General features: G+C 40.2%; 3 protein-coding genes across 3 annotated transcripts; 1 reads left to right on the top strand and 2 right to left on the bottom strand.

The window, feature by feature from the left end:
* Positions 1-2,505: 2,505 nt before the first annotated feature.
* On the bottom strand, positions 2,506-6,683 carry sult5a1 (sulfotransferase family 5A, member 1). The gene is made up of 6 exons (XM_026320143.2): positions 6,444-6,683; positions 6,036-6,247; positions 5,177-5,303; positions 5,011-5,102; positions 4,486-4,666; positions 2,506-4,093 (listed from the first exon to the last, which is right to left on the bottom strand). The coding sequence occupies exons 1-6, from the start codon at positions 6,580-6,582 to the stop codon at positions 3,960-3,962; spliced, it is 885 nt and encodes a 294-aa protein (XP_026175928.1). The 5' UTR covers positions 6,583-6,683; the 3' UTR covers positions 2,506-3,959.
* A 1,500-nt stretch (positions 6,684-8,183) lies between these two features.
* On the top strand, positions 8,184-14,382 carry dpep1 (dipeptidase 1). The gene is made up of 10 exons (XM_026320355.2): positions 8,184-8,508; positions 8,655-8,781; positions 9,088-9,220; positions 9,322-9,472; positions 11,027-11,096; positions 11,445-11,621; positions 12,279-12,363; positions 12,460-12,535; positions 12,967-13,102; positions 13,275-14,382. The coding sequence occupies exons 1-10, from the start codon at positions 8,381-8,383 to the stop codon at positions 13,452-13,454; spliced, it is 1,263 nt and encodes a 420-aa protein (XP_026176140.1). The 5' UTR covers positions 8,184-8,380; the 3' UTR covers positions 13,455-14,382.
* Positions 14,348-24,362, bottom strand: slc22a31 (solute carrier family 22 member 31). The gene is made up of 9 exons (XM_026320353.2): positions 23,771-24,362; positions 21,124-21,227; positions 20,259-20,413; positions 18,652-18,820; positions 18,254-18,399; positions 16,999-17,107; positions 16,595-16,809; positions 16,246-16,357; positions 14,348-15,732 (listed from the first exon to the last, which is right to left on the bottom strand). The coding sequence occupies exons 1-9, from the start codon at positions 24,323-24,325 to the stop codon at positions 15,279-15,281; spliced, it is 2,019 nt and encodes a 672-aa protein (XP_026176138.1). The 5' UTR covers positions 24,326-24,362; the 3' UTR covers positions 14,348-15,278.
* Positions 24,363-24,592: the final 230 nt, after the last annotated feature.

Here is a 24,592-nt window from a genome sequence, read left to right as displayed (position 1 = left end):
TGGACAAACCAGCAAATTAAACACTGAGAGAATTATATTTTGTTAAAAAGGTGATGGACACTGTAACTTCTCTTGTACCAGGGTTGAAGGGGGGGGGGGGGGCACTAAATCTTACACATTGCACCTTTAACAAAACTCCCTCCAGAGCAACATACAGTAACCTGTTCACAAGCTGACTAGTACTACCCATGACAAGTTTGTAAGTCTGTAGGTGAGTCCACCTTTAAGAGCCATCTGAGTTTATGTAAAGGCTAATGCATATAGACTACCCTGTCAGAGATGCATCATGTTATGTAAACAAGGCCTTCAGGAGGCCACATCATGTCATTTCTGTAGCGTGTGCATTATTATGCCTCAGTCACTTTATAATCTCACATTCATGCCACTAATAATCAAAAACTCAGTGCTAAAAATGACTTGGTTGAAAGATTCAAATACGAAGGTTATGGCAACCTCTGTATGCAACTTTTCCCTGACTCCCATGAGAGATTTTGCAGCTGTCAGTGTGGGAGGACATCCATTACTATGATTCTGTTTCATGATGTTTGAAGGAAATACAGCACAGCTCTACTAAACAACTGCATCTATAACAGTCTTTCAACAGCTAGAATCTCCTGCCTACAAGAGACTAGCAAAACCAATAATTATCATCATCATCATCCCTCTGAACCCCTCCGATCTGAGCCAATTAACACTCACGCCAACTTGACCTCAACCTCCTTACCCCCAGCAGAGTCTGATAGGCTGATATATAGAGAGGTGTGAAGTGGTTTCACACATGGCTCAACTGTGTGGCTCTGTGTGCATAACAAATTGCATGAATGCTACAGGCACATGTATGACTGTGTGTGTGTCAGTGTGGGTGCGTGTGTGTCCATGTATGTGTGTCAATGTGGGTGCGTGTGTGTCCATGTGTGTGTCCCTGTGTGTGTTTTGTCTGTGTGTCCCTGTGGGTGTACTTGTACATCTATCTTTGTGAGAAGGCACTGAGGCCATTTTGGCTCTTCCTCGTGTCAGACTCAGGGTTAAGACTTGGTTTTAGATTTCGGTCAGAGTTAGGGTAAGAGTTGGATAAGAATTAAATGTGAGTGTAAGATAGTGAGGAAATCATTACATTAATGAGTCTCCTAACAAAGAGAAAGTACAAAAATGTATGCGTGTGTGTGTGTTACCATCGGAGCACACTGAAGCCTTTGTTAACTTGTTTACATGGCACGTATGTAACAGAAAAACAGATCTGAGAAGGTGACATGAATGAAGGAACAAAAACTTTGGACCTACATGTCACTGAAGGTAGAAAAAATATTGATTTGACTGACAAATTTAGCCCAGTTTTCACTGTTGGCTATTGAACGTTTCCTGCCATTGGCTTTCTTAACCATTGATTCCACTTTATGAATGTTCTAACAAAATCTACAGGCTGGAATATTCATTCATTAAAACAGCTTTCAGCCCATATTTTGAAAAGATAAGAGACAATAATCAAGGTTGCATGAGCCTGAGTTTGAATTTTCTTTCCTGCAAATTAGGCCAGATGACATCATTATTCAAATGTACACTCACTCGCTCACTCGCTCACTCGCTCACAGAAGTCAGTACACAAACACAAGAGCAAATGCACAAACTATCACACAGATTCTTGCATACAAACATAAATACACACAGGCATAAAATAGTAAAATCCCAAACAAGTGGCTGCTCATCTTATGTGTTTCCAGTAAGTTTGTACTGAGGTAATACTGGATAATGCTGCTTCTAAATTGTTTGCTTTTTGTTAGTAGTGTGTCAAATTTGACAACCAGACTGTCAGCACGTCAGCACAGGCTCATGGTTAAACTTTTATTACGGTATTTATGCCCAAGATTTTGGCTGAGCTGTCAGCTAAATAAATTAACCTTTGGTCAAACAGTATCACTGTAGTTTCTTTGATTTGATGCAACTCAACGTTAACTTGTGATCAAAGGTCAGCTAAATACATGATCTTAGTCACATCACTGGCAGCATTTCATCTTTTATTTTCTCTCTCTCTGTTGGTGTTAAATAGACAGTAAATGACACTTTATAAAGAGAAAGTGATTTTCTTTATATGTCCAATTAGTGAGTTTACCAATTTTACGTCTGCAGCTCTTGGAACAGAGATTACACAGCATAAATTTGCATTTATAGTAGGTATATCTGAGAGAACTTTATTGCAGGAGTGAAAAGCTCTTATGGTGTGCTCATAATGATTCCTCTTTTTACAAGTACACAAAGTAAAGTGAATGACTAAAGGTTATTTTCACTGCTGTGCTGGCTTTAAAACACTAGGCTAGTTTTTATTCGATTTGGAATGACAGACATGATCAAATAAATTTGATATAAAGATCATACACATCACATATAGCTTAATTTTGCCACAATATGTTCATATTTACAACTTGTGTTCACATTTTCAGCCTAAAATCCATCAATAAGAATATTGTTTTTTAAAATAATAATAATAAAAAAAAGATGTGTTTTGTGTGTTATTTAAAGTTCAAAATGTGGATGCAAGATGTTTAAGGGAAAACATAATTCATGTCAAAAGTCATGTGCTAAGAAGACACCAAAAACTAGGATTGTAATTATTGTGAAAAAGTTATTAAATCCCTCAGGTCAGGTGTATATATTATTATTGTTATTGTTATAGTAAAATACACCCAAAGCACCAGTGGGTTCATTTCATAAGAGTCTTTGATTACAAACCACTCACTTAGTTCAATACATTGTTTGGTGTTAGCTGACCTAAGCCTTAAAGAAAAAGTTGGACATTTTGGGAGACACACTTATTTGCTTTTACCATGGCAGTTGGATGAGAAGAAGACTTGAGCTTATGGTCGGGGGATCCTAGCTTAGCACACAGACTGGGGGAACACCTCATCTAACTCTGGGAAATAAAGAAAACTGGCCTACTTCTCAAAATCCTTCAAAATACCATTAAATCCAGATTATCAGCTCTAAAGATGAAGAATCTGGGTCCTTTCCTCAGGGCGTCAACTCCCAGGGAAAATAAATACAAATTTAGAATAACAGTCATAGAGTGTAATGAATTACAGCTTGTATTTATGTAGTACAAATGATGTTACATTTTATTGTAGTAAGAGCCAGTTAGGTTAGACCTCATGAGCTGAAAAAAATAAAAGTTGAGTCATACAAAATGGCTGTGTAATAAGGTGGAAGGAATGCATATTTCAGTAAATGCCACCCATCAATCAGACATCACTTTTACAAGTGTTGTTCCACCAGTAACAAGAGTTAATCCCTGCATTCAGACAGCACAGTGTGTTCTGTACATGTACTACATGTTCACACACGATGAATGGGATTTGATCAAAACAGGTAAACCGGAGCAGGGATAAACACATTCTATTGAAAGCAGCTCAGCCCCTCTGGACAAAGAGGTTTTCAATAAACCTTTGTTGTGTTGCTAGAACACACTCAAAACTCAAAGCGGGTGTTGCTAACTGAACAAGACAGATAGCGCAGACTGTATTAAATAAAATGATGTTTTTAGCACTGACATGCCTTCAGATCTTACAGAACACAAGAAATCCCAACATATTTAAGCTTGCAGGACACCTGGAACTGTCCAAGCAAAAAGTAAATAAAAATGTACAGCTTTCAACATACACCAGGTAAAAGAAAAACTGATTATATATCCTTCTGCCCCACATGTAAAGTAAATCTCTACTCTAAAATTATACTTTTTTCACTGATCTGATGATTTCTCTGCAGGAAATCTACCCTAGATTATCTACATTCTGCTATGCACATGTTAATAAAGCTTAACGCGAGTTTTCATTCACTGAATTTAATGCATTTCTACAGCTAACGCAGTGTGGTTTCAGCTAAGCCAAAAACAGCTACTTGGATTCTGTACATCACAGGATGCAACGTGATCGCTAACTTTTAAAACTTTTTTCTACTGTGAGCTTTGTCCTCTAGCATCTGTCTCCTCTATCCTGCTTCTCCCACACAAACTCCAAAGTGCAGTCCTGCATCTTGGACTTAAAGACACTTTCCAGATATTGATCCTGCTCCTCTGTGAACATGTTTTTCCAGTCTCCAACTGTACCTGAATGTAGAAAGGAAACAGGGAAGGCAAAATGGATGATTTTTAATTAAAGGCCAGAAAAAAAGGATTTTAAAACCACATGAACTACAGTTACAAACTACATTGCCTTAAAATGATGCTCGGGCCTGCGTAACATAACAGCATAAACAGGTGAACACAGCTGCTCTTATTTATTTCATCTAAACATGTTTTATGTTTCTTGGCTGGAGAATGCAGGAAGGCAGTGAAACGGTCCATAGCCCCACATGAAACCAACGTGACTGGTAGCTATGTCTCAGTTCCATATTGTTATGGTTTCGATGTAGATACAATCTGTGAGCAGTTCAACCAAATATTTGGTTCATATGTTGTTAGACAGGATCTAATAAGTCAGTTAACATGATATATCTCACCTTGTCTCATGAATGAGCCCTTGCTATGATCCATTATCTCTTCAGCAATGAGGGTGTAGTTAACCATCTTGTTGTCTTTCATGCTGTTGAAGCTGCCGTGTTTCACACAGTCATTGACCTTGCCCTCCTCCAAGGGACATTGTAAGAATGAGCTGATCCTCTTTATGGCACCATGTAGGTCCTGACACAAGAAAACAGAAGAAAATAATAATATTAAGATCATTTTAAAATAAATGAAATCAATCAGAAAATTCAAACTTTAGCAACACTTTAGTTAGCCGAAGTTTGGTGAATCTCCTGCAGAATATTTTTTATTTTTATGAACATTGACTTTTGTCCTGCAAATCTGCTCCAGCCCTTGGCATTGGAAAACACAATAAATTATGTTATGTTAGAAAAAAACTGCATTTCTCATTGTTGATTTCAAAATATTTGTTTAGGCTCCAGCAGATCCCTGTGACTCTAATCACGAATAAGCAGGTATAGACAATGAAAGAATGTTTACAGACATTCAGTTCTAATTACCATTGACATCTCTTCATAGGTGATGTGAAGCAGATTGTTCATAGTTGCTGTAGTCCAGCCTTTAACATGGTCGAACCAGGAGCCAAAGTGCACTGAAACAAACAGATAAAATCAGATTATTCTTTGGGCTGCACAGCGGCTAAAATAATGTCATGTGTCAACTCACGTGTGCCCTCCAGGAACTGATGTAAAAACTCTGGGAAAGAGCCAGGGTCTGGGAGAAAGTTGGCCATTTTGTGGAAGTGGTAAAAGGAAACCACCACATCTTTAGGGTTTCTGCTCACATAAATGATCTGTGAGAACACACAGGGCGACACTGTCAGACTGTGCTGCACTTAGTCTAGTCTGACCAGTTTTTGTGACTGATAGTTATGTTTATATCTGGGAGTTTTAAAAATCCAATAAAAGCAAGGGAGTTACTTTGTGAATTGCCTCAAATCAAATTTGGCATTTTTGTTTTAGAATTTCCAGTCACCCCAAATTAATAAACAGCTTTCCCAAGCAATCAATCATGCCCTTGCAGCAATGGGGTAGAGAACATTTCTGAAATGGTTTCATAATAGCTGTAACTATTGAAATTTAATATGTGACACATAACTTTGCACTGCATATTTTGTAACCATAAGTTAAAGCTTCACTCCAGGTACACTTCATAGTGTGTTGACAGGATTTAACTGCTCAAAAAGACAGGATATGTGCATGTGTGTCACTTTTTTTTATTTGAAAAATTATAAGCACTAAAATTTATAAGAAATGTGACACATTTTGAATAATCAGTCTGCCCCTCCATCACCTGTCACCTATTCCTGAACTGAAACTCTAAATGCATACTGACAAATAAATACTAATACTGAGCTAATTTGCAGATTTTTATCTTGTGAAAATGAACATTATTTTTGAGATTCATGATCACAAAATCTAAAAATATAAGATACCTACAACATAAACACATATTTAAAAACAGGGCTGATTTTTATCTATAGTATATAGAGGCACTCTGTAGTTCAGTAAAATGTAAATGTGACCTTGGCTTTGGAGTCTTGGAGGGCTGGGCCCAGTAGGTGATAAGGCAAGTGTGTGGTGATGACTCGAGGTTTGATGGATGAAGCCTCCAGTACCGCAGCACAATAGTGTTGCTCCAGCCACGGAGCCCGGGCCCAGTTAGGAACGGTTTGGGACACATGTGGGTCCCCTCTGTTGGTTATTAGAGTCACAATTTCCTGCATCCATGTGGTACCTGTTGAAAGAAGAGAAAAGCATCTGTGATCTGATGTTCAGTCATAAAAGCGGCAAAAAATATGTATTAGTCATAGTGTTACTGTGCACACTCAAATGGGTAACATCTGCGATGAGTTATCCAACATGCTCACAGTCAGCTGCATTACACTTAAAGGTGTTATGTATCCTGATCAGTTTGTCGTCTCTGCTCTTACCTGACTTTGGATAGGAGACTATGAGGATATCTGTGTCCTGAAACTCAAATTTGAGCGCAAGTTGCAAGGAATCCTGGGTGTGCAGGTGTCCAGGGAACAAAATACCATGAAACGTCTCTATAACATCCAACCTGGCCATATCCCTAGTGTGTATTTACTGGTCTCAGTCTTCCTTTTGGCTAGTTTTACCAGTCTGGCGTGTACTCTAAGCAGCTCCGCCTGCCTGTCTTTTTACTCTGCCTTTCTTTGCATTCCACTGTGAATGAACAGCAAGATTCCTGTTTACTAAAGGAAATGCTAATGGGACGATTGAGATGAGTGTCAGATAGCAAACATCTGTTACTGGTTAGTCTAAAATCCACTTTGTCAAAATATTACTGTATGTCTGTACTGCCCCGAACTCTTTCATGTGGGTCGCTTTAAGTAGTTATGTCTTTCAGTCATTCAGAACACATGACTACGAAGTTAATCTAGGACATTTAATAATAGTAAATAATTTTGTCATAATGGCGATCTGTGCAGAGTGTACCCTGCCTCTACCCCAGTGATCTTTTCTGAATGTTAACATTTCATGATGATAAACGTATGCAGGAATATGTTATGTTAAACTCATAACACTGTATTGATAGAAACAGTCTCTCTGGAGTGTGTATATATAGGCTCTATGTAGAAAAGTAATTGCTCATCTGGACTCAACTATTGGATCATAATCTTAATTAATAATTTAATTCAGTTTTATTTGTATAGCATCACAACAAACATCATCTCAGGGCACAGATAGAACACAACAAATCTCTGGAGTGGAAAAACTTCCGTAACAGGAGAAACCTCCAGCAGAACTGGACCATCTGCCTCAACTGGGGGGTGAGTGGATAGAGGAGAAAGAAAAGTAAGTATCAATAGGCAAAAAGTTCAGTCATTCATTATCTATACCTGCTTATTCCTAATTAGGGTCATAGAGATCTGCTGAAGCCTATTATGCAAAACATCCAGAGACTAAAACTATATTTTAAATATATTATTATTAGGGAAATTCTTAACAAAATAGACTCAGAGGACAAACCTCACAGTTTAAGTCAGTCTTACTTGTACAAGGAGTAACTGTCACAAAGCACATTGAGTAGGCTACAGAGTGAGAAGTCACTGGCAGACTAGACATTTTATAGCTTACTATGACTAGAATTGCATGCAAAGACACTCTTATTGAGGTGAGGGCAACCCTCTGTCAAATTAAGATAAAGAATGGGTTACATTCTGCGTTTTATCTTCTTAAAAAAACAATAAAAAAATTGAGTGCGATCCCCTTGACTGAAAGTTTCCTTTAATTTTCAATTCAGGTACATTGTGGTCTGGACAGTGTGTACCTGTGCCCCCAGCTGAAATTCCCTGTCTTGCTTCTTGGACCTTACCAAATAGTCAAGGTTAGAACACACTGTTCTCACTGAGAACAAAACACAAAAATTATATTTCCACAGTTTCAGTTACACTAAAGTAAGCTGGATTAGGTAAACATTTTTAATTTCTCTAACACCCTCTCTTTCACCCAAAGAGAGCTGGGATGGGCTCCAGCAGATCCCTGTGACCCTGGTTAGGAATAAGCAGGTATAGATAATGGATGGATTGATGAATGTTTAAGCTGCTGTGCTTACATTTATGGCTGTAATGAGAAACAGACTGAAGACAAAGGAGGAGCAATGAGCAGAGATGACTATCAAGGGGATGGCCAAACAGAAAATCTGCAAACTAAAACAATCAACAATCTGAAAGATTCTGCCAAAATACAAACCATAAACTGAAACACTGGACGCTGGAAGAACATTTTTCCAGCAGTGGAAACAGGATAGCACAGAAGTTAATAAAAGCTGAGCTACTCTAATCTTTTGATCGGGCTGACAGGGAAGAAAGTTTAGTACTTAGAATTTAGTAGTGTGTAAAAGATGCTGTCCAATGTAATTTCAACTGTAATTCTGGCACTGTGGGGTAGTTCTGGTGCCTTCACCTCAGCTGAAGACCTGCACTTTGCCAGAGCTCTGCAGCTGATGTCTGAGACGCCGCTCATCGATGGGTGAGTAAAAAAATCTGAAACAGAAATACACATGTTTCTGGAAACAATTTCTAGTGCTGATCTGGCCACACAAGCAGTTTTTCTTCCTGGTGATGAAAGTTTCGAGAACAGGCTCTGTATGTGATTTTTGCTCCCTGATCTTTCAGTCACAACGATCTGCCTTGGCAGCTTCGAATCCAATTCAACAATGAGCTCAACAAAGTGAATCTTACCACACTCGAAACAACACACACCAACATCCCTAAGATCAAGACGGGACGGCTGGGGGCACAGGTACACACTGTCCAGACCACAATGTACCTGAACTGAAAATTAAAGGAAACTTTCAGTCAAAGGGATTGGACTTAATTTTTTTAATTTTTTTTTTAAACTGTGATTGTTGCACATTGACTGATCTTAACTATTATGTGCAGCTATTGTGAGCTACACTCTTCACATTACAGTTTGTTTGAACAAAGCCTATATGTAATAAATAAGCAAAACTGGATGGAGCTCTATTAGCAAATAGAGCAGCTCTATAAACCTTCCCTGGGGACACAGTGGTCCAGATGATTCATATGTTATCTTGTCTTCTTTCAGTTCTGGTCGGCCTATGTTCCCTGTGGCGCTCAGTACAAAGACGCTGTCAGACAAACTCTGGAGCAGATAGATGTGATTCACAGGATGTGTCAAAAATACCCAGAAACCTTCATGTTTGCCACCAGTAGCCAAGGTGAGACTTCTGGTGGCACTGGTAAATTCAGAAAGATTTTAACCAAAGTGCCACCTTGACTCTACTTCCAGGCTGACTCACCTGTCATCTCTCGTGCACAGACATCATGGAGGCTTTCGGGATGAACAAGACAGCCAGTCTGATCGGGGTAGAGGGGGGTCACTCCATCGACAGTAGTCTGGGCACCCTGCGCACCATGTACCAGCTGGGGGTCCGCTACCTCACACTCACACACTCCTGCAACACACCCTGGTAAGGTTCTTCAGCACACAGACCCTTTTTTTTTTTCCTTGAACACACAACGAAAAATGATCAAGATCCTTAAATAAAACACCACACTGCATTAAAATGCAACCCAAGTAAAAGAAAACAAGTATAACCAGCAAAATGCAAGTTTTAAAAGTAAAAGTACTCCATGCAGAGAAATAGCCGACTATCATTCGATCATTTTATTCATACATTGTGTGAATACATATTATTTGTAGATTGTTCAGGTCAAGCCAACTTGACATTATTTTATACATGGCTGCAACTGATTATTTTCACCTTCAGGTCATCTGCTGACTATTTTCCTGATTGATTTTGCCATGATAATATGAAATATCTATCACAATCACCAGGGACATATGTGGCCCCATCAAATTGTTTGTTTTGTTGGACCAACAGTGAGCCCTTTCAATTCATTAGTCATCAAAGTAGTTTTTAATCAATTGATTATATTACTATTTATTTCAGCTCATTTAATCTATTATTAAAATATTCAAAGTGCATCAGAAATAAAGAGAGAATGAACAAATATGTTTGGTAAAGAGCTGCCTTACTACACATTAATTTCATTTTATATGAAGGCTCATTTTCACCCTGTTATTCATATTATCAATACATGACTATTTTGTTCTCACTGCCAAATTTTTTTAGTTGAGCAAAAACAAACAACAAAGGGGGTCGTTACAACACAGCAATATTTAGCTCTAATAGATAGATAGATACTTCATTCATTCCCCCATGGGGGAAATTCTGATTATCCAGCAGCTCTTATATTTACTTTAACATAGAAATGTCAGTATAAAATATAATAAAGAGATAAAGGCACCCAGTCAATAACATATAACACAAATAGCATAAATAACATATAAACAATTACTATTAAACGGTGTAATGGCTGTGGGGACAAAGGATCTCCTCAACCTCTCAGTTCTGCAGCGCAGAGAGATGAGCCTCCCACTGCAGCTGCTACTCTGTTTAGTCAGTATATTGTGTAGGGGATGTTTATTATTGTTATTATAATTTATTATTAATAACTAGACAGAATAAAAGCATAAGAAGAAAAACCTTAAAGATAATCTGTCACATTTGTTTTCAAGTGTCCTTTCAGTGGTTCTTCTTAGTATTAAAGATACAGCTTGGACAGAATAAAAGCTTTACTTTCAGTGTGTATTGCCCAAGCTTTCAGATGGGCTTGGGTGTTTCTCTGTGCTGTATTGCATTAGTCTTCAGAGTAAGATTAGTGCTGTGGAAAGTATGGGGAAATCCTGCTCTCCAGGGTATAGTATGTACATGTGTCCAACTACTTGAAGTGGCGGTTTCTCAATAAAACAGTTTGCCTCTACAGCTGCAGTGTATTTTTTTTCACCTGGCTTTTGTTTACCCATTTGGTCTTTATGAGAATGTGATCCCCAATTATTGTTTGATAAATTATATTGATTAGTTACATAATTATTTATACCATTTCTTTCAATTTGGCTTTTTCATGGTAACATGTATTTTTTGTTTCGTTTTGTTCCCCCCCCCCCCCCCGGTCATCAGGGCAGATAACTGGCTTGTCGACACTGGCTCGGAGCCATCTCAACATAATGGCCTGTCTCCATTTGGAAAGGTTGGTGTTCAAGAAGGGATGGGCAGGTTATTCTTGTGCAATAAGTTACAGATTAGTGTCTTAAAATTTTATTCTTCCAATGCATGATGCACCAAGGTTTCACGAAACATTAGCTCCAAGATGTGTAAAAAATATATCTGCTCTCTCACAATTTAAATGTAGATGGCTTAATAATGACAATGTACTATTTATACTGTTCATCCAAATATGAATGATGTTATGTTTTCTAACAACATTAATGGAGAAATGAAGTTGTTAGCAAATTTTTTGTATATTTCTTGTATTTTTAGTACCATACACTATTCAGATTGATCAGAGAAAGTAATCAATACTGTTCTCCTATAACAGCAACTCATTTCGGAAATGAACCGTCTGGGGATGCTCATCGACTTAGCTCATGTCACTGTAACTGTGATGAATCAGGTGCTGGACTTGTCTGAAGCTCCAGTCATCTTCAGCCACTCTTCTGCCTACAGCATCTGTCCAAACAAGAGGAACGTCCCAGACGATGTTCTCCAAAGAGTCGTGAGTATGTCTGTGGTTGGGGTTCAACTTTAACCCTAAATTAACCCTTAAACAAACTGTTAGAACTGGTTTCCCAGCTAAACTGTGTTTTTCTAGGGTTCACAAATTAGAAGGTTTAATTTATATCAATGTTTAGTATTTTTTTTTACACTTATCTGTTATATAGGTTTCATCTTAAACATTAACTACTAACAGCTGCAGTGGGATATAAAAACTAAAAAGTATCAGAAGACAGTGGAGCCTGACTGAAATAAAATGACCATCCTATTGAAGCATTTCAGGATGTAGAAAAAAACCTGCTGCTGGTTTGTTGCCCATTATCTCAGGCAACTCGTAAAGAGTGTTTATGGCACTGTTTTCTCAGTTAAAGGCAATAAAACCTGGGGGTTATCAAGTAGCATTGTAAAGTAAATAGATAAAAAGCAGCTCCATTATAACTAGGTGATACATGAGAAAGCAGAGGTCAATACCCACATGTACTTGGATTACTGTGATCTTAAAGTGCATGTCTTGTCCTAGGACATGTCCTTCCTGGTAATTTGAGTCCTTAAAGAGCCTCTTTTAACAAAGCAGAGCTTGCACAGTCTTGTTCCATCCTATAGATCAGAGTCACTAGATCAGTACTATAAAGGTTTGCTGTCATGTCTGTCTCTCCAGAAAAAAACTGGTGGAATTGTCATGGTGAACTTCTACAATGACTATGTGACCTGCAATAAGGCCGCTAAGCTCTCAGATGTTGCAGGTAATTTACTGTTAGGACCATGACAACTACTGTAAACCTGGTTAAATATTCATCTTTGTAAAGACCCCTGTATCATCCACTCTGCTTTCATCCTAGATCACTTTGACCATATAAAGAAAGTGGCTGGAGCAGACATAGTTGGTTTTGGTGGAGATTATGACGGAGTTACAAGGTGAGTAAAAACAACTGCTGCGCTGACTATAGATAAAGATATAGTCTTTAAGAGATAAAAAAAAAAGATAAAGAAAAGATTAAAAAAAAAAGTTTCTTACTACAAGGACGGGGATCCTACAGAAACACAATTTTTTTGTGCTTTGTTATTAGGGGAGTAGTCACACATTCCATTAATTGACATGATTTCATTTAATTCCATTGCGATGACAGTTGTGAAGGGTTTTAGCACCAGATGGACACAGACACAGCAGATTAATAACTCCTAGTAGACTAGTAGATTCTTCTTCTCCTAGAGATATACTATAATAATAAAGTCACAACACAAGAGTTGAGATGAAATAATTAGACAAAAAAAGAAACATAAATAAACTAAACCATAAGAGATTTTAAAGTCAGAAAGTAAAATGATCCTGGGTGTCATCCTCTCAGACTGCCTGAGGGTTTGGAGGATGTGTCCAAGGTGCCCAACCTAGTGGCTGAACTACTGAGGAGGGGATGGACTGATGAGGAAGTCAAAGATGCTCTGGGAAATAACCTGCTCCGGGTCCTGAGACAGGTTGAGAATGTGAGGAACGCACACACACACACACACACCACTCAGCCCCAGAAAACAGTTGGAAAACACTGTCCAGGTACAGATGCATGGCTCTGAATTTTGCTGCTTTGGTAGCAGGTAGACTCACCTGCTACGATGCTTTTCTGTCTGCTGCCTGACAGTCTTACCTTTGTGTGTTCAGGTCCGTGACAGTCTGAAAGCCAAAAGTCCAGATGACGTTCCTATTCCGTATGAGGAGGTGGAGAGCTCATGTAGGACGAGCTATGGTTACCTTAACAATGGAGCTGCCCATTCACTCAGCATGCTGGCTCCTCTGCTCACAGTGACTCTCCAGCTGTTGATCACATTATCAGATGCATAGGCCCTTGACTTAAGTACATGCCTTGAATTTACCTGTAAATATTACTATAATCTGAAAACCAATATTTTAAATGTCATTTTTCCCCACACATATCATCTTTGTTTTTGGGCAGTTTTACTAATTTCTACAGGTTAGCTTCAGTAAAAGCGAGCAAAGACTGTGACAACAATTTTAAGGACAAAGAAAGTACCACAATTATTACGTCGGACCAAGAATAGTTTATTTAAACCTGAGTCAAAATTTCAACTCATCTGTTTTAACCCACCATGAAACTTTTAGAAAAGACACAACGTCCCACACACACACAAAACTCTTCCTCTAGGTAAGTGTTTCCAGCGTGTCCATGTTTCTAAGAGAAGAGCTCCACCTAGTGTTCGGGGAGGGTAATATGTCTGACCAAGAGGTGCAACACATCACTAGCTTTTCAACATAATTTTGTTTTGAATCTCTGAATTACATTTAGAGATGTTTACATTACATTTAGAGATAGTTTGTTCCTCACTGGGGTGGGCAATTTCTGATAAATTTAGTTCTGTAAACTGATAGCTTAGATAAAAACATTAAAAAAAAAAAAAAAAAACAAATAATATGAGTTTCTATGTTTCTATGGCCATCTGGGAAATAACCTGCACTCTAGGGGCTTCAGTTAAAGCAAAAACACCTTTGTTTGCTCACTAAATGTAAAATTATAAATACTGATAGCCAGTGCACAAACCTTTATACAACAACATCCTCTGAAGGTCGATCAAGTATCACGTTTTAGAGTTTCAGTAACCGTTGAAAGGCATAATGTCCTCATTGTTTGACCCTAAATAATAAATAAACATAAAAGACTGGAGTTTATCACAAGTCTAAGGCAGCTACTGTGAAAATGTCAAATTCCCTTCAGTTAATGTTGATCCTATTAAATTCTGAACCAGTGAAATCAGCATTTGAATGTGTCTTTCTTCACTAATATTACTCTAAAAGCATCACATTTTGTTTGCCATATGGAGGAGATGGTACGTTTCTAAATCATCAGTGTTTGAAGAAGAAAAATAGCACCTTTTTAAGTAATAGTTGGTAACCTAACTAACAGTGGTTTAAGACTTGAGTCAAACATTTGGCTCAACAAAGCTTGTTGGTGGTTTAGGGGAGCATTAAAAATGATAAAGGTATTGGTACTTACAACATACCTAGATTTTGTCATCATATTCAGTGACCAGTGCCCTCTTGTGTGTTTCACAAGTATAACATAACATAACGACAGTGTGAACCCGTCGTGCTCCTGTCAGCAGAGACACTGTTGGTGAAATCAGATGAGCAAACATAATGAATAGTGCATGAGTTACTAATAAATGGACAAAGTCCTGCAGCTCACATGATCAGCAGCAGCTGCATGGTTCGTAGTGCTTCTCTAGTGAAACTAACATCTGACAGTTTGGTTTGAGCACCTCTGGGATCATTATCAATCTGCCACGCAACAACGGACATGCAGCGTCACACAAAGGGGACTTCATCACAAAAGTTTGGATGTCAAAAAACAAAACTACAGTTAAAGAAGGTCACTTATGGTGCATTATCTGAATCTGTATGAAAAATGACACCAATCAGTAACAGATTTAAGTGTAAAAAGAAAAAAAGAGGTCTATATATTGCTGAAAACTGACAGACTTGGAGCCATCACTCTAAAGTGCACTGCTTCCAAGCCAAGGCCAGTTCCTTATAGGAGTTATAACCAGCCAGTGACTCAGATGATAATTTAATGAAGGATGATGGTAGACTGTCAGAGGTATGTCTGGACAAAGGAGCCAAATCTGCACAGAGGAGGATGGGAAGGGTCTGTTAACAGAGTTGAGATATGACCTCTCTCTCTGTCTCATTCTCTTGCTCGAGCGTTTCACTGTCTGACAGCAGAGGGGAATGTGTTGGCACAGCGATCTTGTAAGGCAAAGTATCTTTAGCCAACATCCTCCTGGTGGCAGAGACCAAGCGGGAGTAGTTATCAGGATTGTACTCAGACGAAGAGGACCGTGTGCACAGTAAAGGCAGGTTGTCCCTGTCAGGTCGGGACAGGAAGAGAGGCGGTCGTCGCTGGCTCTCGCCCTCCTTCAGAGAGTCTGGGAGTGGCTTGCGCTTGCTTTCAGGCAGAAGCATGATGCAGAGAATGGAGAGGACAGCGAAGGATGCGAAGATGACGTGGTGGAGGAAGTAACCACCGTTATTCTGGAGCTCCATCACGGAGGAGGCGGCCATGCCAACACAACCTGCTGCCAGCACCAGGCCGAGGCAACCACCTCTGACAGGATGAGCAGGAAAAGGAGATCAAATATCACAAAAGGGAAGGCAACAACGTAGAGGGATCAAAAAATAGGTTTACCTCGTGCTGAAATCTTCTTTTGGTGTTTTTGCTTATCTCTGTACTTTTCATCTTCCCTGTCCTGTCTGTAGCACTAAACCTCAACTCAACTCATGATTAAAAAAGGCTAAATAAACTTCTTGTTACTGTTATAACTAATGACAAAGTGAAAATATGTTTTTAGAAGTTTTTTTTTGCCAGTTAATCAAAAGTCTAACTCTGAAATCTCTCAGTTACACAAGTATTCAAGAGCTTTGCTGTGGCACTCCTGGTATCTTTAATGTTCTATGTCTACACTCCAGGGTTAGATCTAACACTGATCTAGCTGATCCACATTTACAATGACTGATATGTAAAATAATTCATGGCATTATTCTTGAACACATCCTCACAGTACACAGTACAATATACACTGACAGCATCGTGGTTCCTGTCAGGAGGAGAGCCACTCACCGAACTACAGTTGGCATCACCTCACAGGCGAAGAACACACTGAGCATGGCGAGAGCCTGAGAGAAGAGCAGACCCACGACGGACAGCACCAACACCAGGCCCCCATGCAGGTCTGACACGGAGAAAGGACAACAGACTAAACTAAACCTACTGATTGCTTTCTCAACTGGTATATTGCTGTGAATACCGGTATTGCATTACATAATTTCACAGTTATGGTTCCATATAATAACACTAGTTTATATAGGTATATAAGCTACAAAAAAGTTTTCTGCGTCCAAATTGAAAAGTGATAATGTTTATGGATTTTGAGGCACTGAAGTCAATAAAAGTAGTTGATCTCACATACACTGAGTGAGGGCCAGCAGCAGCAGCGATGAAAGTCCAGTGATGATGGCCGAGAGCAGGAGCATACCACGCCTGCCAAAGCGGTTGACGGACAAACAGATGAAGATGCAGGCCAGTGCTCCGGTTACCACTCGGAGAAAGTAGCTGAAGTAGAAGTTGGTGGAGTAACTGTGCAGGTTTCTTGTAAAACAGTACTGGATGCCTGTTCCAATGAACCTGGAGGGACAGAGAAGAGATTTGGACCATATGAATCTCTGAAAACAAAGAAACAGGAGAATGTGCAGATGTTTGTGTGTAAGTCATTTATTATTCTGCTCACCTTCCTCTCCAGCTCACCTTTCATCAATTAATGGAAATTTTAGTGGAAAGATTTTATCTTGATTCACATAAAGAATAAAAACTCACAGAGTGAAGCTGAGTATCAGGCAGTTCTTCCAGATAACACGAGTCCGACGCAGCTCTAGAACTGAATAGTATCTCGGTTGACAGTCTTCTCCGTATGCTGAATCTATCTCTACAAACAGAGAAAAGCACCTTAAAGTCATTTAGATGCAATTCCAGCAGGTTTTAAGTGTTCAAATATTATCTCTACAAAAGATTATCATACATCCCATGTGGTAAATCGTGATACCAGTCTACTTTATTCCAGGTACAGCTGCATGCAGTGAAACCACTGCAGGGAAGGAAGTTTACACTTTTATGGACTAGGACTATTCAAGAAAATATTTGCCATTTTAATTGATAAAAGATAGATAAAAGGAAAGCTAAAGTTAGTTACTTAGAGTGTGTTAATGACAATATGTATGGTTCCTGCAAAAATCCAGCACCTGGTGCAACAGCAAACTCAAGGGAAGAGTCCATCTAAACAACACCTGCGATGCCACCAGCATGAGCATGAGCACCCTCACATTCCTAAGCCATAGGGACATGCACACAATTTCCTTTATTAAAAACAATTTCCTGCAAGGGATTAATAAAGTATTCTGATTCTGATTCAAACGCCCCTGGCCAGGAAGGGGTCACCACGCAGCTGCAGGAAGGATGGGCAAAATTGTTGGTTGCAATTTTAACAGAGGAACAATAAACTTAAAATCAATATTTATTTTGGCAAGATTTAGTCTGATAAAATGTGCTTTTGACTTTGATGTCAATGTAAAAGGAAAGTCTTCTTCTTTTCATGTCTATGTGTAAAGGGTTTGGGCAGTTGGGAAAATGTTCTTCTCTTTACAAGAGAAACATCTATTAAAGGATTAATGTGCAATATTTAGAGTGATGTATTAGCAGAAAATGAATATAGTATAAATGTGTTTTCATTAATGTGTAATCACCAGATAATACCAACGTAAACATACGTTTAAACATACATATGCATTAAATCTACATAGGGAGCAAGTCTCCTTTCACAGAGGCAGCCAGGTTGTGTCACCATGTTTCTACAGGAGCCCAGAATGAACAAACCAAACACTGGCTGTACCCTCCCTCACCACTAGATGCTGCTAAATCTTTCACATTTTACACCTTCAAAATAAAATAACTAATTCAAATTCTGTATATTAATCTTATCTCTAGATATAGCTAGTTGTAATGATTTGTTAAAATTGGTTAATGATGGTGAAATGGTTTTTGACTATTCCTAATGGAATAAAAGGTGTGTGCATACCTGACAGCAAGGTTTCATCAGGGTTGATTTCATCTCGTAGACAAACACCATTCCTGATGGAAAATTCCTGGAGGCTCCTTTTCACTTGGGGGATCTGAGCTGTGGCCAGCAGCCAGCGAGGAGACTCGGGAAACACTGAGGCACAGCTGAGGAAAACAACACTTATCATATCTCAGACACATGCAGAGGACAAACCTTCTCTGACGCCAAAAAAGAAACTGTTATTGCCATATTATTTGATATAACTTTGTCACTGTCATCTCAAAGGCATCAGCATACCTGCATTTTCATTTAAAAGACTTCGCTATCAAACTTTTCCACGTATTTCACATCCTTAGTTGAGATCAGAGCTAATGCCATGACACTAGCACACAGGATGTAAATGGCATCCTACTCACCACCAATAGGAAAGCAACAGGAGCAGAGGCAAAGTGGTCACAGCCTGGAGAACGGGCCAATCACGGCACAGAACAGCGACACCTGGCAACAGTAGTTCCGCCAACACGCTGAAGAAGCCACTGACCATGGCAACCATGAGACGATGGGGAGGGTCACACAGCTCCAGCCCTGAGAACGATGGGATAACATCAGTAACATCAGAAAACAGAGCTGTAGCAAAGCTAATACATCTGACATGGTCGCACGGTTACACGCACACGCACACACACGCACACGCACACGCACGCACACACACACACACACACACACACACACACACACACACACACACACACACACACACACACACACACACACACACACACACACACACACACACAGAGGCTGTTTTTATGTTGGACACTTAAAATCTCATGTCAGCTCTAGTTATGTGTGTTATAATTATGACGAAGGGATCCTACAGAAACTAACAATGACAAACAACAAAGCAAAATTCCACACACCACCTGAAAACAATGCAAATGCAAGGTTGAAAAAGAGCTCTGGGATAAAGGACTCACAGGTAGCACATTAAACTTGTGCGTTTGGGAGGCTGTCTGAGATGCTGTGAGTTAAACTTTAACCACGGCTGGGTGTGAGGGTGGAGAAGGAAAATGAAGGGCTCACTTCCTTGACTTCAGTTCTGTCCTGCCATTGTTTTCTCCTCCTCCCTGTAGAGGAGCAGCGCTGACAGGACATCACTGAGCAACATTTCTCTTGGGCCTTCACCACTCCCTTCCCAACATTAGTTAACAAATCTGGACTCATTCAAACCCTGACCTTGCAGGAATGTGGGAGTGATGTTCATACAGTATGTCAAAAACAGTTCAAGTGTATGAGTGAATTTTACTTTAACACTCCACTCCCTGGTATCACATCCTCCCATGCAGGAAACGTGTACTGCTGCTACAAACATAACTTGGCTTGTTTTAGACAGTTCCAGCAAGAAAACACACTGTGTTTGATACGCTCCCATATCCCTACCAAGCAGAGACATCTCGTGAGATGGAGTGTCACGCTGGAGACGGAGAGCTAAAGATTTGTAATCAGAGAGCCTCTAAAAGGAAATAGCTGAGAGACAGAAGTGCTACCAGCTGTCAGTCAGAGCTCAGAACTACACAAATGTGCCAAACAATCATTTAAGTTCATCTTTGTCAATCCAAACATGAAGGCAACAGCAATTTACCTAACTCATGAAAAACGACAGAACTAAACTGTGACTCAGATCCAGAGAAAACATATGTACTGTGATGATCTTTGGGCCAAGTACACAACGACTGCATCAAAACCCTAAAACTGTAGTTTTAAACTGATTTCAATTTAATTATAATAAATTAGAATGCCCTTAGACAATGATGACACCAAGAGATGGGATGTTATAGGACCTAACTCTAACAAGAGGAATGAAACGCCGGAATCCAAATGTGCTCTTTAAAATAAACAATGATGTGAATTCCTGAATGTGAAGAACCTTTCCAACCTCCTGGAGAAGTCGTTTACTCAATAAGGCAGCAGGAGGCTTAACCACAGGGTAAGTGGGATGTGTGTCTATGTGCAAAATACTCACTGGCAATGTACGAGGATACAAACACCCCAGCAAGCGTGGCGCCTTGAGAGAGTCGCAGCAGCAGAAACACCACGGGGCTGTTGGAGAAACACACGGCCACCCCTAACAGACTGGACACACTGATGGAAAGGAGGAAACCTTGCCGACGACCCAACCTGAAGGCACACAATGCCCAGTCAACTCGCTAGAATGTCTCAGTCACAAATCATATTGAAGTAAAATTATGGAACTTCAATGTGTTCAATACTAATTAAAAAAATAATAAATAAGGCAGGGCACACCCTGGACAGATCAGCAGTATATCTGAGGGCTGACACATAGAGACACTTATACTTCCAATCACACCTACAGACAATTTCGAGCGACCAGTTAACCTCAACCTGCCTGTCTTTGGACTGTCGGAGGAAACTGGACACAAAGATAATATGCATCATTTGAAAATATTTTTGAATATTTATATTTTTTAATTTACTAAACATGATGTCAATTATGGTCCAATTTGAGCTCTGAGGATTCATCAAAGATCACCTGAAACCACCAGATCACTGAGCACCTCTGGATCCCAGCTACAGCCATCTGTTGTTGAGTTTAATTAGCAAACTTAATATAGTGATTCAAACTTAACATGTGTACTTTCTTGAGAAAATGGCAGTACCATTGTGAAAGGCTTTACTGTGATAAATGCTGCTTGTGGCCAAGAAATAAACAACAGATTCTCATGCTGCAAGTTTAAATCTAACACAAGTCTGAAATACTTAAGAAATACATTGTTGATAATTACTGCTGCTAACTACTGTAAATGCTGTGCAGGTGGGTACAGTACTGAACACTTTGGGGTCTCATATAAAATATGATTATTACTTACCAGTCGCATAACATACCAAGGAAGATATATCCCAGAATCCATCCTGTCATGATGCAGATGTGCTGCACAGGGATTTTCCAGTAATCATTGCAAACCAAATTCCACTGCAAAGGAAGACAAAGAACAGTAACATGAGGACAGTGACTGTGCATTAAATGAAAATAAACTGTGCTGCTCATCTCCTTTGACTCCGTTATTCTTGATAACTTATGGTTTTCTCATGGTTCACCTCATTTTAATCAGGAGTTAACAAGGTTGAAACAAGTTGCTACCTGGAGTCCAGGAAAGCAAATCCTAGAAAAATGTTGTATGATTTAGGAAACAGCAAAGTACACTCCTTATTGGCCTGAACTGAAACGTATACATCATAAATATGTAGACAGCTCAATTTGTTTATATAATATGATTTGTATAATCAAAGTCTTAAAAAGGTACATGAACAAACTATCGTGGTGATGGTGCATTCATCGTAATTGAACTACATAACATGCAGAGAACAGCAGGCTACCAGTCCAGTCACCAAACAGAGGTTTCTGTGAGGAGACAGGAATGTAGATCATGTTGTGGCTAATTCAGTTAAGATGTCTCCTGACAACATTATTACATTAGAACAAAGTAGAGCTCAAAGTAGATCCTGCCAGCTGCTCTACCTCCGGTTAGCACCAGTCACCACATCTGCCTCCGTCTCCTCTGCTTTGCTCTGTGTGAAGTTGTTTCATTACAATGAGCATTTTAATGATGCACAGAGTTTGGGATCAGACAATTCAAATTATATGTAGTAGTCAAGAAAGGTTAGACCTTACTGAACATAAAAAATAAAATCTGAATATAAAATCTTTACTTACAGAAGTGGGCAAACACAGACACCTAACAGTACAACATCCCTGCAGAAAAAAACAAACTAGTATGGTTATACTCATACTGCTTTTTCTGTGACCGTCAGAGCTGGTGCCTCATTGCCAAGGTTCAGTCTGTAGCTGCTCTCAGTAAAATTTGCTTTGCAAGCTGGATGCACATCCACAAGCTGGGATTGAGGCTCTCCCATCAGGCCTCAGTAATTTTTTTATATTGGTCTAAATATGCATAAAAATGTCACAGGTACACATGGATATATGTCCATGTGTTTTCCCCACACCTATTATGACTTCTGCCACTTTCTCCTCAACACAAAACCCACAATACTTCCACAGTGTTTCCAATGCCAAAACACTGTAACAAAGCCAATTTTTAAAAGTGGGTTTTAAAGGCAACACAAGCCAAAACTATTGACATACCAAGAACAATTTGCATTGTCCTAACGAAAACATGAACTGTTGGACCCCTGCAGAGCAGAGAGGGGATTTCTGGGAAACCTTTAGCTACTTCATCTGCTGGAGAAATGTTTAAAAAAAGGTCCAAGCGCTCCATCGCTTGTTATATAAAGGACAAGTGTTTGCAGACCTAATAATCCCCCACTGCTTCTTCAGCACATCTGTGACCACTGTAACACAATATAAAGACAACATGCATGTGAAGGTGGGGACCACAGCTGTGCTCCACTCATATTGGTCTTCAGTAAACTTCAGGTTTGTCCCAGTGAATGACGTCATGACCAGAGGAAACTGCTGCTTGTGAAGGAGCTGTTCAGGGTCACAGGAAGGAACACGGCCTTCCCAGCGCCACAGTTTGACATGGAGGGAAAAGGGGGCAAAAAAAGTCTGTGCACTGCAGGTAGAGGATTCCTTGAAGCAGCAACACAAAGACAACAATCTGAGGGGAAAATTATCCATAATGACTTTGTCCTGTTTGCCAGCTCACACTCCCCTGTGAGGCTTCAGAGGGAGCACAGCCATGACCTGTATGCAACAGGCGTCTGGTACAGCCTGTTGTCTGGATTTGCTGAAAGTAGCATGAGACTAAGGGGAAAGGACTGACAGGATGGTGTCTATTAAAACATGTTTCACAACAAGACACAGTCACAGAGACGCTGCCTGTGCATGTAGAGTGGATGACCCAAGAGTAAAAAGACACCGCGTCTTTTTCTTCTTTTTACACACACACCTCAAGCCCAACACACACGCGCGGTGTGTGCGTGTGTGTAAACACTGAGGGGAAATGTTTGTCCACTGGCTGTGGCTCCTTAGCTGCGCTCATGGGAAATTCTGTGTCACAGCAGATAAGTGAGAATGAAAATGCCTCAGAAAGAACAAAGTGCCAACTGTTTAACCTGAACAAATATTGACGAGACGACGGGCGTCTTTTGTGAGCGCACATGCTCCCAGCAGAGATAAACTGTCTTTACTGGGCGGAAACTGGAGAGAATCCAGTTGGGCACCACCATCTTGGAGCGAGGCCAAAAGTTACATTTGCTGCGGCGCAACGAAGGAAACAGTTTGTCTGAGCTGTGGATTGTTAGGCCGCATTCACGAACCACCTCTAACAGTGTGGATTAAAAACAACTCTGTGGTTGATCTGGACGCAGAAAGCTGCTGTGAATGTGATGCTACATCCGGTTACGTCCTATAATCCGGTTTATTTCAGCTTAAAAATCCGGATCAACTAATTTGACCTCAATTCCATACCTGGGTTTGACTTAAAAGGCGCAACCTCAAACCAGGTACCCCAGGGCAGACCGGAAAGATGACCAACAGGTTAAATAGGATCTTACCTCAGTGACAAAATTGCTCCGGAGCCCCGTTGAACAGGAGTACTCCCACCCTTTGGTGCAGGGCACCCTCTCCCTGGGCACGTTATCGGTAAAGTCCGAGGTGTTTGGTGGGTACTTGAAGAGTTCACAGTGGCTGAGCCCGGTGCCGTTCACCCAGGGGATGGTGAGTCTGATGTATTCCTGTGTGGAGACGTTGCTGAGGAGGAAAGCGGAGGGTAGAAGCTGAGGGTCTGGTTTGCAGTGGTACGAGTCCGGTATCAAAGTGTAAAAAACGTCGCTAAATAGATTCAGCATGACCGCGAAGCTGGGGAACCAGCTGAACACGACCACAAGTCTGTTATAGCGGCCGTAGCCGCCGGTGTGAGGGAAAACCTTCGCCTCGTAATCCATTTGAAGACGAGTGTTTGCGGTAGCAGATGTTCCCGTGGCCACTGCGCAGTAAGTGCGCACACTCGGCGGCGCAGCAGCAGGTAAGACGCGCGGGGGGCGGAGGAGGGTGGAGGCTGGAGGATCGAGGATCAGTAAACACGGACTTTGGTGGCCGACCTGACTCATTTTTCTGGATATGCCCTGGCCGCAGTTACCGTGCGCAGCACACTAAGTGCCAAAGTTCCAGACCCCTGTCGAGAACCATCATATCATCACATCCCATGTGTCCTTATGACTCAGCGGCCCACAGCTGGACCTGAAAAGTAGACTGAGTTGACTTATGGTTCAGAGGTAGGCTGATAATAACCACAAATACACTTTTCACTTATAAATGCATCTAAAATCCCAGTTATTGTTCTAGTGAGCTGGTTTACGCACTTCCACGAAGTTGGA

This window comes from Mastacembelus armatus, chromosome 3 (assembly GCF_900324485.2).
Source record: "Mastacembelus armatus chromosome 3, fMasArm1.2, whole genome shotgun sequence".
Lineage (NCBI taxonomy): Eukaryota > Metazoa > Chordata > Actinopteri > Synbranchiformes > Mastacembelidae > Mastacembelus > Mastacembelus armatus.
Note: the sequence above shows the minus strand (reverse complement) of the source record. Positions and strands in the feature narration are given on the sequence as shown.

Excerpts from the sequence above, each read along its gene's own strand:
- sult5a1 (XM_026320143.2), bottom strand. The coding sequence starts at position 6,582 with ATGGCCAGGTTGGATGTTATAGAGACGTTTCATGGTATTTTGTTCCCT. Across the intron at positions 5,304-6,035 it reads TCCAAGACTCCAAAGCCAAG|ATCATTTATGTGAGCAGAAA; the intron begins GTCACATTTACA and ends GTGTTCTCACAG. Across the intron at positions 5,103-5,176 it reads TCAGTTCCTGGAGGGCACAC|TGCACTTTGGCTCCTGGTTC; the intron begins GTGAGTTGACAC and ends TGTTTGTTTCAG.
- dpep1 (XM_026320355.2), top strand. The coding sequence starts at position 8,381 with ATGCTGTCCAATGTAATTTCAACTGTAATTCTGGCACTGTGGGGTAGT. Across the intron at positions 8,509-8,654 it reads GAGACGCCGCTCATCGATGG|TCACAACGATCTGCCTTGGC; the intron begins GTGAGTAAAAAA and ends CTGATCTTTCAG. Across the intron at positions 8,782-9,087 it reads CGGGACGGCTGGGGGCACAG|TTCTGGTCGGCCTATGTTCC; the intron begins GTACACACTGTC and ends GTCTTCTTTCAG.
- slc22a31 (XM_026320353.2), bottom strand. The coding sequence starts at position 24,325 with ATGAGTCAGGTCGGCCACCAAAGTCCGTGTTTACTGATCCTCGATCCT. Across the intron at positions 20,414-21,123 it reads CTTGGTATGTTATGCGACTG|GTTGGGTCGTCGGCAAGGTT; the intron begins GTAAGTAATAAT and ends GTGTGCCTTCAG. Across the intron at positions 16,810-16,998 it reads CTGATACTCAGCTTCACTCT|GTTCATTGGAACAGGCATCC; the intron begins GTGAGTTTTTAT and ends CTGTCCCTCCAG.